The sequence below is a fragment of the Rhinopithecus bieti genome, unplaced genomic scaffold (assembly GCF_001698545.2).
Source record: "Rhinopithecus bieti isolate Rb0 unplaced genomic scaffold, ASM169854v2 scaffold_761, whole genome shotgun sequence".
Classification (NCBI taxonomy): Eukaryota; Metazoa; Chordata; class Mammalia; order Primates; family Cercopithecidae; genus Rhinopithecus; species Rhinopithecus bieti.
Window position 1 is genome coordinate 134,165 of NW_016803176.1, and position 14,790 is coordinate 148,954.

General features: G+C 36.5%; 1 protein-coding gene across 3 annotated transcripts in view; it reads left to right on the plus strand.

The window, feature by feature from the left end:
* INPP4B (inositol polyphosphate-4-phosphatase type II B) overlaps positions 1 to 14,790 on the plus strand; it is a 551,727-nt gene that overhangs the window by 121,871 nt on the left and 415,066 nt on the right. For all 3 annotated transcript variants that reach the window (XR_001884600.1, XM_017867638.1, XM_017867644.1), the window contains exons 3-4: positions 10,535 to 10,751; positions 12,697 to 12,741. Coding sequence is in view for 2 of the 3 variants with exons in the window: in XM_017867638.1 (XP_017723127.1) it covers positions 10,661 to 10,751; positions 12,697 to 12,741 (136 nt within the window). In the remaining variant the exon portion in view is untranslated. The remainder of the gene's footprint in view (positions 1 to 10,534; positions 10,752 to 12,696; positions 12,742 to 14,790) is intronic.

Sequence of the window (14,790 nt, forward strand, 5' to 3'; positions counted from 1 at the left end):
AGAATGATGGTTTCCAGCTGCATCCATGTCCCTACAAAGGACGCAAACTCATCCTTTTTTATGGCTGCATAGTATTCCATGGTGTATATGTGCCACATTTTCTTAATCCAGTCTGTCACAGATAGACATTTGGGTTGATTCCAAGTCTTTGCTATTGTGAATAGTGCCGCAATAAACATACGTGTGCATGTGTCTTTGTAGTAGAATAATTTATAATCCTTTGGGTATATACCTAGTAGTGGGATGGCTGTCTATTGTAACTGTTTACTTGATTTCCTCCTACTAAGACTGAATTCTTTTAAAGACCAATCCTAAGCTATTTATTTCTGTGTGTTCAGTGCCTTGCACATGGTGACTTCTTAATAAATGTTTGTTTATACAATAAATGGATGAATAGATTTATCTAGTGTTTATTGGAATCAATCTTGTTGCTATGGGGAAATAAAGAAAAACAAATTTACATTCTGATAGAGTTATTTTATAAAAATGCAGAGGAAAAAATGTATATTATATATATATATAAAGTAGAAAATAAGCAGTAATAAATTATGTAAGATAAGTTATTAGGGGAACTTAGGAGGGCATGATATTGCTTTCAGCTGAAGAAAGAGAAGTCATCATGGATGAGGTGGCACTTAAACCTGGCCCATAGAATTTGAAGGTATGTCAATTAGGGATGCATTTGAGGATGATAGAATGGGATGTAGAAAGCCATTGGGTGTAATGTGACCCATTTCTTCTGTATATTTGATATCAGAGGTTGCCATCAACTCAACTCCATAATTGGCTCAGAGAGAGTTTTAAATCTTGGCTAGAAACCAATAGAGAATACCAACAGGAGAGTTTCTTACTTGTATGCTGCTTCATAGGAGGAAAAATTGGTTAAACTCTTGCGTTTGTGCATTATTTTGTTCATGTCTGAGAATTTCTGTTCTGTCAAGAATCAGCCCAAATAAATGCGCACACATCATACATATAGATAGATACATAAATTAATAAAATGTGAAAGAATCCATGAAAAAGGGAACATATTCCCATAGCAGCGTTTACTAAGTGTTTGTGTCAGTTTGGGTCTTCTAGAAACAGATGCCAAGATGAAATGAGATGTGCAAAAGATTTATTGGGAGGACACTTGAGAAGGATAAAGGTGAGAGAGCAGGGAAGGAGAATCTTCAGACTGTAATACACCTGTACGACACTTCTGCACAGAGAGGGAAGGAGGGGAATTACACAGGAAGAACCTCAGACTACAGTACAGATTTATGAAAGTCTTGGCCAAGCTGATGGGGAGCCCCAGAGCAAAGATTGCTTGTTAGCAAAATCCCACATCAGGCAGAAATGGCCTGACTATAATACTTCTGCCTGGGTAGGCACTGGAAACAATCTAGGAAGCACATAGCCTTCCTGAGGACCTTGGAGTACTCTGCAGACATGGAGGCTCAAGGCTCAGCCACACGTATTTCTCACAGCAGGTCTTTTGATGGGACATCTGAGTGGTGCACCCCATGGCCCCACAGTGTGCATTCCCTAAAGGTTTAGCTCATCTATAGATTTTATGTCTGTGATTTATTCACAAGAAATTTATAAATAATTGTTTTAGGCTACCAAACATCTTTACATGTATAAGGCATTTAATGTCTTGATGGGGTTGTTTATTTCTTGTAGATTTGTCTAAGTTCCTTGTAAATTCTGAAAATTAGGCCTTTGTCAGATGGGTAGATTACAAACATTTTCTCCCATTCTGTAAGTTGCCTATTCTCTCTGATGATAGTTTTTTGCTGTTGTTGTTGTTGTTTTGCTGTGCAGAAGCTCTTTAGTTTAGTTCGATTTTATTTGTCAATTTTAGCTTTTGTTGCAATTGTTTTGGCAATTTCATCATAAAATCTTTGCCCATGCCTATGTCCTGAATGGTATTTCCTAGGTTTCCTTCTAGGGTTCTTATGGTTTTGGGTTTTATATTTAACCCTTTAAACCATCTTGAGTTAATTTTTATATAAAGTATAAAGAAGGGGTCCAGTTTCAGTTTTCTGCATATGGCTAGCCAGTTTTTCCAGCACCATTTATTAAATAGGCATCTTTTCCCCATTTCTTGTTTTTGTCAGGGTCGTCAAAGATGAGATGTTTGTAGATGTGTGGTCTTATTTCTGAGGTCTCTATTCTATTCCATTGGTCTATACGTCGGTTTTGATACCAGTACCATGCTGTTTTTGTTACTATAGCCTTGTAGTATAGTTTGAAGTCAGGTAGCGCAATGCTTCCAACTATGTTCTTTTGCTTAGGATTCTATTTGTTACACAGGCTCTTTTGGTTCCATATGAATTTTAAAGTAGTTTTTTTCTTTTCTTTTTTCTAATTCTGTGAAGAGTGTCAATGGTAGTTTGATGGGAATAGAATTGAATCTATAAATTACTTTGTGCAGTATGGCCATTTTCACAATATTGCTTCTTCCTAGCCATGAGCATGGAACTTTTTCCATTTGTTTGTGTCCCCTTGTATTTCCTTGAGCAGTGGTTGATAGTTCTCCTTGAAGAGATCCTTCTTTTTTCAATTGTTTAAAATAGCTTCAGAAGGAATGATACCAGCTCCTCTTTGTATCTCTGGTAGAATTCAGCTGTGAATCCGCTTGATCCTGGGTTTGTTTTGGTTACTAGGCTATTTATTACTGTATCAATTTCAGAACTTGTTATTGGTCTATTCAGGGATTCGACTTCTTCCTAGTTTGGTCTTGGGAGGGTGTATGTGTCCAGAAATTTATCCATTTCTTCCAGATTTTCTAGTTTATCTGGTAGAGGTGTTTATAGTATTCTCTGATGGTAGTTTGTATTTCTGTGGGATCAATGGTGATATCCCCTTTATCATTTTTTTCACTGTGTCTGTTTCTTCTCTATTTGTCTAGCTAGCTGTCTATCCATTTTATTGAATTTTTTTTTCTTTCAAAAACACAAATCCTGGATTCATTGATTTTTTGAAGAGTTTTCATGTCTCTTTTCCTTCAGTTCTTCTCAATTCTTAGTCATTTCTTATCTTCTGCTAGTTTTTAGATTTGTTTGTTCTTGCTTTTCTATTTCTTTTAATTGTGGTATTAGGGTGGTGATTTGAGATCTTTCTAGCTTTCTGATGTGGGCATTTGGTGCTATAAATTTCCCTATTAACACTGCTTTAGCTGCATCCCAGAGATTCTGGTACATTGTCTCTTTGTTCTCATTTGTTTCAAAGAACTTCTTGATTTCTGCCTTAATTTGATTATTTACCCAGGAGTCATTAAGGAGCAGGTTGTTCAATTTTATTCAATTTCCACGTAGTTTGTGGTTTTTAGTGAGTTTCTTAATTTTGAGTTCTGATTTGATTGCACTGTGATCTGAGAGACTTTTATGATTTCAGTTCTTTTGCATTTGCTGAGGAGTGTTTTACTTCCAATTATGTGGTCGATTTTAGAGTACCATGTGGCAGTAAGAAGAATGTATATTCTGTTATTTTGGGATGGAGAGTAACTTAGGCCCACTTGATCCAGAGCTGAGTTAAAGTCCTAAATATCCTTGTTAATTTTCTGTCTTATTGATCTGTCTCATATTGACAGTGGCGTGTTAAAGTCTTCCACTATTATTGTATGGGAGCATAAGTCTCTTTGTAGGTCTCTAAGAACTTGTTTTATGACTCTGGGTCCTCCTGTATTGGGTGCATATATATTTAGGATAGTTAGCTCTTCTTGTTAAATTGATCTTCTTGTTGAATGAATTACCATTATGTAATGCCCTTCTTTGTCTTTTTTGATCTGTGGCAGTTTGAAGTCTGTTTTGTCAGAGACTAGGATTGCAACCCCTGCTTTTTTCCACTTTCCATTTTCTTGGTAAATTTTCCTCTATCCCTTTATTTTGAGCCTACGTGTGTCTTTGAACATGAGATGGGTCTCCTGAATACAGCACACCAATGGGTCTTGACCTTTTATCCAATTTGCCAGTCTGTGTCTTTTAATAAGGACATTTAGCCTATTTACATTTAAGGTTGATATTGTTATGTATAAATCTGATCCTGTCATTATGAAGCTGGCTGGTTATTTTCTACACTAGTTGATGTAGTTTCTTCATAGTGTCATTGGTCTTTATATTTTGGTATGTTGTTGCAGTGGCTGGTACTGGTTTTTCCTTCCAATATTTAGTGCTTCCTTCAGGAGCTCTTGTAAGGCAGTCATGGTAGTGACAAATTCCCTCATCATTTGCTTGTCTGAAAAGGATTTTATTTGTCCTTTGCTTACAAAGCTTAGTTTGGCTTCATAAGCCACATGAATATGAAATTAGAATATGAAATTCTGGGTTGAAAATTCTTTTCTTTAAGAATGTTGAATATTGGCCCCCAGTCTCTTCTGGCTTGTAGGGTTTCTTCTTAGAGGTCCACTGTTAGTCTGGTGGGCTTCCTTTTGTAGGTGACCTGCCCTTTCCTTCTGGCTGCCTTTAATAATTTTTCCTTCATTTCGACCTTGGAGAATCTGGTGATTATGTGTCTTGGGGTTGATCTTCTAATGGAGTATCTTAGTAGGTTTCTTTGTATTTCTTAAATTTGAATGTTGGCCTGTCTTGCTAGGTTGGGGAAGTTCTTCTGGATAATATCCTGAAGTGTGTTTTCCAGCTTGTTTCCATTCTCCCTCTTTCAAGTACTCTAATCAGTTGTAGGTTCAGTCTTTCTACATAGTCTCATATTTCTTGAAAATTTTATTCCATATTTCTCGAAGGTTGTGTTGGTTCCTTTTCATTGATTTTTCTCTAGTCTGCCTATCTTATTTCACCAAGATAGTCTCCAATCTCTGAAATTATTCTACTTGATTTATTTGGCTATTGATACTTGTATATGCTTCACAAAGTTCTTGTGCTGTGTTTTTCAGCTCCATCAGGTGATTTATATTCCTCTCTAAACTGTTTTTGCTAGTTCGCAGCTCCTGTTAACATTTTATCATGGTTCTTAGCTTCTTTGTCTTGGGTTAGAACATTCTCCTTTACCTCAGTGAAATTTGTTGTTACCTACCTTCTGACGCCTACTTCTGTCAATTTATCCATCTCATCCTCCATGCAGTTCTGTGCCCTTGTTGGAGATGTGTTGCTATCGTTTGGAGGAGAAGAGGCACTCTGACCTTTGGGGTTTTCATCTTTTTTTTTTTTTTTCTTCTTTCTCATCTTCATGAGTTTGTCTAGTTTCAATCTTTGAGGCTACTGACCCTTGGATGAGGTTTTGGTGGGGACATTTTTGTTGATGCTGCTGTTGTTGCTTTGTTTGTTTTTCACCAATCAGCTCCCTCTTCTGTAGGGCTGCTGTGGTTTGCTGGAGGTTCACTTCAGGCCCTATCCATCTGGTTTGCTCCTGTACCTGGAGATGTCACTCGAGGAGGCTGGAGAACAGAAAAGATGGGTACCTGCTCCTTCCTCTGGGATCTCTGACCTCAAGAGGCACTGATCTGATGCCAGTAGGAATGCTCCTATATAGGGTGTCTGATGACCCCTGTGGGGGTCTCACCCAGTTGGGTGGCATGGGAAGCAGGACCCATTTGACAAAGCACTTTCGCTGTCCCGTGGTGGAGGGAATGTGCTGCGCTGAAGGGAAACCTGCTCTTCTGGGCTGCCTGGATTCCTCAGAGCTAGCAGAAGGAAAGACTAAGTCTGCTGGTTCACAGAGGCTATGGCCACCCCTTTCTCTAGGGGCTCAGGCTCAGGGAGATCAGAGTTCTGTCCCTGAGCCCCTGGCTGGAGTTGTAGGGAGGCCTCGCCCAGTGAGGAGGGATGGGTCAGTGTCTGGCTTAAAGAGGCAGTCTGGCTGCAGTCTGCCATAGCTGGTGACTGGGCTGTGGGGAATGCCTCTTGGGACCCTGTCATCCAGCCTCCCTGGCTTCAGCAGGGGAAAAGTGTGGCCTGGAGCTTTAGTGATGGCTGCCACCCTTCCCCACTGGGAATTTAGTGTTTTAGGTAGCTAGCAGCTGCAATGTTGGCTGCTGCCCCTCCCCCAAGGAACTCATAAGGCTTAGACAGCAAGCAACAGCAGCAGTGGTGATGCCGCCCCTCCCCCCACAAGCTTGGCAGACTTAAGCAGATTCCAGTCAAGTGGCTGTTGAGAATCTGCGTGGCTCTGTGGTTGGGACCCTAGGCCCTGGTGGCATGGGTTCATGAGTGGGATCTTCCCGATCTATGGGTTGCACAGTTCCTTGGAAAAAGCAAGGTTCCCCAGGCTGGGTAGCACACTTACTTCCTGCCTCCCTTGTCTGGGTGTGGGGGTTCCCCTGCCCTGTGTGGCTCTCAGGTGGGCAGCCACACCACACTGCTTTTCCTTTTTCTCTCTGGATCATGCCAGCCAGTCCTGATGACAGAACTGGATACTTTGGTGGCTGGTACAGGATTTGTATGCTCTTTTGCTTCTTTTAGATGAAATCCTCTGATCACCACTGCTTCTAGTTGGCCATCTTGCCCCACCCCTCCTTGCCCCCCAATAAATTCCTGTACTTTTTTTTATCTTAAAGGGAGAACTATGTAGGGATTTTTAAAACATTTCATTAAAAGTGATTTTAACTAGAAAAAAATTAAATTTGTGGTAGGAATGGCAAGTTTCATTCTTATTGAAAGGACTTTTTTTCTTCATATTTTGGTCATAATAAGCACTCACTAAATGAGAGCACAAAACTAAACAAAACAAAAGTAAACGAATAGAAGTTTTTAACTTTCTATTCACTACTATTGAAAACACTTGTGTTTAAGTATCTTTATGCTAACTCCCCTTTTCCCTGCTTCTTTTTCTAAGATAGTATCATTTGTGTGAGAAAAAGGGTCTCACATGACCATGTGGCATGGGACAAATGGAACTCGTTGGACTCATGCTGTTACTGGGTGGATACTTGCTATCCTCCATTGAGACACAGCAATCCTGGCCCAGTCACTGCTCCCCCATCTGGCTGGAGTAACCTGTAGCCTAAGCTTGTCCAACCTGCGGCCCCAGGATTGCTTTGAATGTGGCCCAACGCAAATTTGTAAACTTTCTTAAAACATTATGAGTTTTTTTGGTGATTTTTTTCCCTAGTTTATCAGCTGTCTGGTAGTGCATTTTATGTGTGGTCTAAGACAATTCTTTTTCTTCCAATGTGGCCCAGCAAAGCCAAAAGATTGGACACCCTTGCTACATAGATTGTCCTCTCTCATGCTTTCTGATTAACTGGCCTCATCTTGTCTCTAGATGGCAAAGAAAACCTACTGAGTTTTGGCCATATCCTCTATCTGCTTCTTGGCCTAGAAAGTCAACACTATAACCTCTGCTGCAGGGTCACCATATCCCTTTTATAAGAAACATGTGCTAGGTCTCAGCTCAGCTTCCTTTTTATCCACACGTTGAGAGCCAGGAGTCTTTTCTCAGGTTCATCCATGAGTGAGAGGAGCAGAGGGAAACGCTGGGTTTAAACTGAGGCCGTGTCCCTCTGCCCATCTGATTTTTGGACTCTCTTCACTCCCACTAGAAAGTTCAAAGTTTCCACAGGGACAACCTGAAAGATGGCTCCTCCTATATTTGCAATGGAGACAGGACATCCACTTGCCATCCACCAGTGAGTTCTCCTCCCTTCAGGGATTTAAAGTCCTAGAGAGAAGCACCACTCCCTGAACCCTGACTTGGTCTCCCTTACCTGTCTTTGTCTACCTCTGATTCCAACTTCATGGATTTCAAGAGTGTCTTCAGCTCATTATGTAAAAATTTTGGAATTTGACCATACAGGTACATCACTGTAGTTCACTAAAGGAGAGGTAGAGGATTTAGCACACCTTGTTTCTTCAAACTTGTTTTGCCATTTTCTACACTGGACTAAAAAATAACATGTCTTGGTCTCTATAGATGACTGTGAGGTAAATAAGTTGCATTATTTAATATTTGCAAAGTGATTGCCCTCATTATAACTTTTTACATGTAATCACTAAGAAATCTGACACCTCTTACTGCTCCTTTCATCTTCTGTACTTTTATTTTAATCTCTTTATCTTTCTTATTTCTTTTAATCTCTATTTCCGTTTTTTAAAAATCTCAAATTTGATGAGAACTCTGATATACAACACTATCCCTGAAATATGCTATTAAAAAGGAACCATAATAACTAAGGGCATTCTCCTTAACACCAATCTCCTGTACCTGCAATTTGCTACCAGAACACTAGCTTGATACAAAGATGCTACTTGATTTACCTATCACTAGTGAGGGAACAGCACTGTACTAATGTTGAGTGCATCACATTTGCCCCCTCATTATGTAATGTCTCCTGTTTTTCAATGTGTGTTGTTAGTCTTGTCTTCCTAATTAATAATAACCTTCTTGCATGATTTTATGTGTCTGTCAGATTGCCGTTTATACTGTGAGATGTACAAAATATTAACAAATATCTGTTATTGTAGTGGTCAGTAAGAAATATTGTTCAATTAAACGTAACTGAACTATAACTACCAATCATCTTTTGTCCCTGGGGGAGGGTGAGAGAACCAAGAGTATTATGAGTATGATGACCATTCAGCTTGTACCTCTTCTGAGTAAGATAAAAGATGTGAGAACTGGCCTGAGTAGAACTATGCTTAAAAGCTATCTCTTTTAAACATGCTTGTGGTATACAACAACCACAGTCTATTATTGTGGAAAAAATTTTGCAAGTAGGCACAGAAAATAAACTGTTGTATGTTATAACCATAGGTAAATGCTCTATTTAACAGCTAAAAATGCAGTTACTTTCATGAGCTTTGTGACTAATTCCTTCTGAAGTGTGTGCTTGGATAACAAGTACCAAATCTTAAGTTTGTCCTCAGTGAAAATAAACGAATATCAAGAGGTTATCTCATAATTCTTGTTTTGTGTATTTAACTTCATTCTCTCTAAAATTGAATTTATTTTCACTTAGCGAATTAGTTTTGCATGGGTAGTATGCTTAAAATGGGACCACATTAATGAGCCTTTGTAGACATCTTACATCAGTCTTCTCCTCCCATCCTCAAATTATACAAGTGCACATATACCGATACACAGAGTTAGACATTTATTTCATTAATTATTCACCGATAGTGTGCTAAAGTGTTATTTTGCTAGGATTCATCATATTGCCTCCTTTTCGCATTTGAAGATGACTGATCAGGATTGTGGATTGAGTCTTTGGTCAAGAAATATAGTGAAGTTAACAAATTATATAGTCCTCACGTCCAAGTCACACATGCCTTGCAGTCTGCTACAGATATTATCTCACTGTTAGCATTTGTCATAGGTCTTTGGGAGAACGTGGTGCTATGAAGTGTGTGTGTTCTTATCAGAAAAGACTTCTAAATTTAATGGTAAAAAAAAATTAGGAAGCATGATCGTTGTTCAAGCTTTATTATTAATTCAAAACATAATTTTTAAATTGATGGATTTGGTCTAATTGATGGTGCAATAGCCTTCTATCCCCAGAAATATTCTTGATTGCATCCTTAGAAGCCAATATGTATTTATCCATAATTTTATTCTACTATTTTCTAAAATTCAAGAAGCTTTTGAATTTAATTACTGCCAGATTTTTTCACACTAGAGCTGAATTATAAATGAAACCACTTTACCAAGAACCACAGAGTGAGGCTGTTGGTTTGTGAAGTTTGAGACCTTATTAATATTCCAAACCAAACTTGACTACTGCTACCTCATTACATGGCATTGGACAGATATTTAAATATTTTTAAACATTTTAATTCAGCTGGTAACTTGATTTAAAACAACATTGATTTTTTAAAAAAATTTATTCTTGGTCATATATATCATGCTAAATATCAAAATGAATTTGTAAGTATTTGAGGCTGTCTGTATGACAGGGTATTAAATTCTTGGAGTGTCTTTCTTTCCCCATGCTAATTTTCATCAATTTTCTATTGCTTTCATTTCTCCTTGAGCTTTAGCTTTTAGAAGAATTATTCGTTCTTTTCAGCATATACCATGATCATTAAACAATTACACCTTTATCAAGCAGAGCAGCAAAAGACTCCATGGATAATAATGAGGTTGGAAACTCTCCTGTATAACCTGTTGGCTCATCTTGGAAGAAGAATGTCATGCCAAATTATTTTTTATGTGGTCAGTAATAATGTTCTAACAAGGGTGGATGGAGAGATGAGCGTAAAGGGCAATTCTAATGGAAAGAACGATAGTAATATTCACCTTGCCAAAACATGGTAATGTCTTGACAAGATGCTACATGCTCTTGCTGCTAAATTAGGTTTTATACTAAGTTAGCAGCCTCTACAGCTATCTGCTATCTTTCAGAATGAACTAGAAGAGAAATAATATACCTGTCATGTTTTAGAAATCTTTCATATGACTATGTAATAATTGCCTTGAGAATACCTATTAAACCTAGACTTTATGATGCATTAATTGTGTGGAATGGTCCTGAAAGTATGAGTGGAGTAGGCAGGAAGAAAGTTTATTTGAATGTAGTTGCAGTCTCTACCTACCTTTAATTTTTAGCTTTGTACTGAACTCCAATATGACTGAAATTTTAACTTTTGATGTTTCCTAGGTACAGAATTTCAGAGTGGGATATCAGATCTTTAGTGTGAAGATACATCTACATTAAACCAGAAATCACTGGAAGTGACATTGGGACAAGACAATTTGGAAAATTTTAAAACTGTGAAGGTTGATCATGGAAATTAAAGAGGAAGGGGCATCAGAAGAAGGGCAGCACTTTCTTCCTACAGCCCAGGCCAGTGATCCCGGGGACTGTCAGTTCACGAGTAAGTATGTGTGTATCCCTCCCTGTTTTTGCATCTAAAGATGCAAATTGGGTGGACGAAACATACACACATATATATGTATTCATAGATTCATAGGAACTTCGGTTTTAACAAATGGCATGAAATTACCTAAATATTTTTTCCTTTGCACTATTTGCCTTGGTGGTGTGAGTGTATGATATGCCTCTCATCTTTTGTCTTGGGTAAGATAGATGATAATCTATGAAACGGTTAAATATCAAGTAACAAGATCAAAGCTCTTGAATATATATTAAGAGCCTAATACTTTTTAAGTATACCCTCTAGACACTAATACTTTCTAAGAATAACTTCTATTGGTATTTATATAATCTTATATGGGAATATTTTTTATACTGTAGAAATTCTCTCTTTAAACCCAAAAGGAAGTTAAGTTGAAACCATTAAGAAAAAAATGGTTACACTGGAAATTTAGACTGTCACTGCCATACCAAAGAGCACTAAGCCACAAATACAGAGCCAGTGGAGATTTGGTCAAGTTTGCATGTGAACATTAAAATTCATTTTTTATTACTCAAGTAATTAAAATCATTGGAAGAATTGTATGTTTGCTTTTATATTTAAAATTCTAGGGTTTGGGTTTTATTGTTTAGCATGAATTATGCCTTTTTCTTTTCTTTTCAGAAGATTCCTATAGTCCAATTATTAACACTGGCCAATATATGCCTAACCTTCTCTTTTAATTTACATTATAAAGCTAATCTTTAGAAAATTGTATTGGTTGGAGGCATTTTTGAGAAATTTGGTTGTCAATGTTTAAAGCAGAGTTGATTGTTAATGACCTTTTAAAAATTCCAGACATTTCAAGTTCACAAAAGCCTACCTAATGATTGTCACTTTAACCTCTCGTAAAATCTAAAATTGTTAACCAAAGCAATTGCTAAATATCAACAGAAGAAAAAAATATACAGTTACTGTGCAAAATAAATAAGTAAATAAATAACTCTGTGAATAAAAGCAGTTAATTTTGTACAAAAGGGTAATTCTTAAAATGTATTAGTGACCAAATGCCAGTAAATTTAAATAGTATCTGATGAATGCACCAGCAAAAATAAGCAAGGAAAGGATTTGTATAATATTCTTTCATTTATTGCTAAATAGTTTACTTTTCCATACATTTTAGTTTTACTTATTTGGCCACCCTTGAGTTGTAACAAATGGCATCCATTCATACATCCAGTCATCCACTCTTGTTTAGGAAGCTTCTACACTGTGTGTGGTCTTCAGGCATCTACCCATATCACTTCCCACAATCTGATCACTCTACCTTCTAGCCATTAGATGGTTCCATTTCCGTACCTTTGTCCCCAGACGCACTTTCCCTCCTACTTCATCTTAAATTATTTAGCCATCTTGTTATATTTTTTAAACATTGCTAACCGAAAGAATGGAAACATTTTATAAAATGTTGATTTGAGCTATTAATAAATTAGTAGAATAACCAGCACTATAATGTCCATCATAACCTAGCTGAAGATATCTTTTTTGTTATTGATTTACTATTTACAGCAGGTCAGAGTAGCTTGGAAAAAATCCATTTAAGAGAGTATTTTGGTAAGGGGGTTCTTTATGAAGGATACACTTCTGTCTACATTGCATCCAAAAGAAACACAGTTGTAAAATATGTTTTCTGTTTGCCATGGCTTACAAAAACAACATTTCTTGGTTTCTTTATAACCATAGAGATAAAATGACCAATCAAATCTTAAGTCACATCTAGTTCTGCAATAAATATTATGCCCTGCCCTGAGAACTGATTATTTATAGGCCTGATAAACCAAGTTTATTCATTCTGCCAAATAATGTATTTATTCATTCTGGTCACGATGAAGCATAGTAATATATATTGACATATTCTTGATAATTTGATTTTTTTTAAAGCTGAATTTGCATCTATTATTTATAGGTATCCAGAAGACTCCAAATGAACCACAGTTGGAATTCATCCTTGGTAAGAAATTCCATCTTATTTGTATCAATAAATATAAGAATTTGTGTAGTATTTTGCAAAGTATAGGTACATTGCTTACATCAATACATATTTTACAAATTTTATGAACATTGTTCTGTTTTAAAATTGTTCTATAAGGTAGGTGTTATTTTCTCCAAATTTATAGGAATTAACTTGCTGCCCAAGGATACAAGGTTCAGTGGTGATAGTTTTGCCTCTCAACCAGGTCTACTGATCACACATTCCATGCCCAGCACTCATTCTAACATAGTGACTGCATTTTGTTGCTAACCAACATTCCTGCAACTCTGTTTGTCTAATTTTCTATACCTGGGCTGGAGATTGGCCACCTATAGTTTGTCTTTGTGTTCTTTATGGCATTTCCAGGATTCTTGCCCATTTCTGTCTTATTCAAGAACATTCCCTTACTCTTCCATATTGATTTTTGTGAACATGCCAGTGACATGTGAGAATTTAACTTTTAATCAAGCTTTGACTTGTTTAAGCAACTCTAAATATCTGTCACATGTAAAAATTTGTAACTTTGTCCAAGGATGAATTAAAAGTGTGCATTCTGAGACCAGTCCACTACTTAACTAATGAGTGGAAACTACTTTATATTTGAATTAAGTATGACTGCAAAAATACCATTAGGAAATTAGCTACCAAGAGGTACTTAAGGTAAAAATGTGGTTCATATATATGCACTATATCGACTGGTCTTTTTTTTTCCCTTTCATGGTTCTGAATTATTTCGGAAAGACAGTAGTATTTTTACATGTTATTTTAAACTAAGTTTTATAGACTAATACATGCACATATTCAATTTCATATACAGAGACCACATATAGTATTATAGTATAAACATTTTTACATTTTAACATATATTTTCTAAAGTTTGGGGAGCAAATGGAAATACTAAAACCCAGTATACATACTCTATCCTGGGTTTTAGTGGTTGGAATTTCTAAGTATTTTAGGAACATGCATTTTTATTATGTTTTATATTTATGTTTTTTGCTAAAAATATTTTATTTTAAAATATAACTTATTGAGACCATAGTTGATATGTAATTCATTATTTGAACATTCTTTGTTACAAATATAGCTAAAAATGTGCTATAAATTAAATATTAAAGACTTAAATTTTTCCAGGTATTGAGAAACAGGCAGAAATGTGAAAAACTCAAGAAAATTTTACAGTGTCAAAAATGAAGCTATTCTTTTTTTCTCTCTCTCTTTCTCTAGAGAGTTTTCAGATTGTATCAGATATAAAAAAACATGTTTTTGGAAATGGAGCTGAAGAGCAAAAGAAAGGCTAGGCACTCTTCACTCTTACTACTTGAGCTTACATCTATCCATCTTTCATTTTTAAGAGAAGAAACTCACTTTGTACATTTTTGACAGTACTTCTGAAAAGTGAAGTTTCATTAGAGTGATTTGATGTATTTCCAAGCACAAATAAAGCTTTCTTGTTTGCCTGCTAGAGAAAGAGGGAATCTGAAGAAGCAGAAGCAATTAGGGTGGCAATTGTCAGGCAAATGTGGTGGCCAGCCTTCAAGAAATGGCATACCTGAGCCAAATACCTGTCTTCTAGTGCAATTAAGAGAATCTATCTTGTTCAAAGACTAACTATGCTGTTTGTTTAGAAAGCCAAGTAAATTTCAGTAACAACACTATCATCACTTGTATTTCCGTTTTTGAATCACAGAATTAAGAGATTAGTAGCTGCAAGAATTTATTCATAATAATGTTCTTCCAGTATAAAAATCTTCAATTTCCTTTTTTTATATTTATTTTTAAAATATGCTAAGAAACAACACCAAATAATTCTATCTTATCAAATGGCAAGAAATGCTTGATGAATGTTTTTTCAAGTCATCATGGAACTTTGTTGTTGATCCTAGAAGACATAGTCCCCAAACTGTTAGGTTCCTTAGCGCTTAAGATCTTCAGCTACACCATTTCTTGAAGAATTTTTAAAAACTGCTCTCTCAAGGATATTACAGATAAACCCTTGTATATTTTACTGTATATTTATGTCATTTT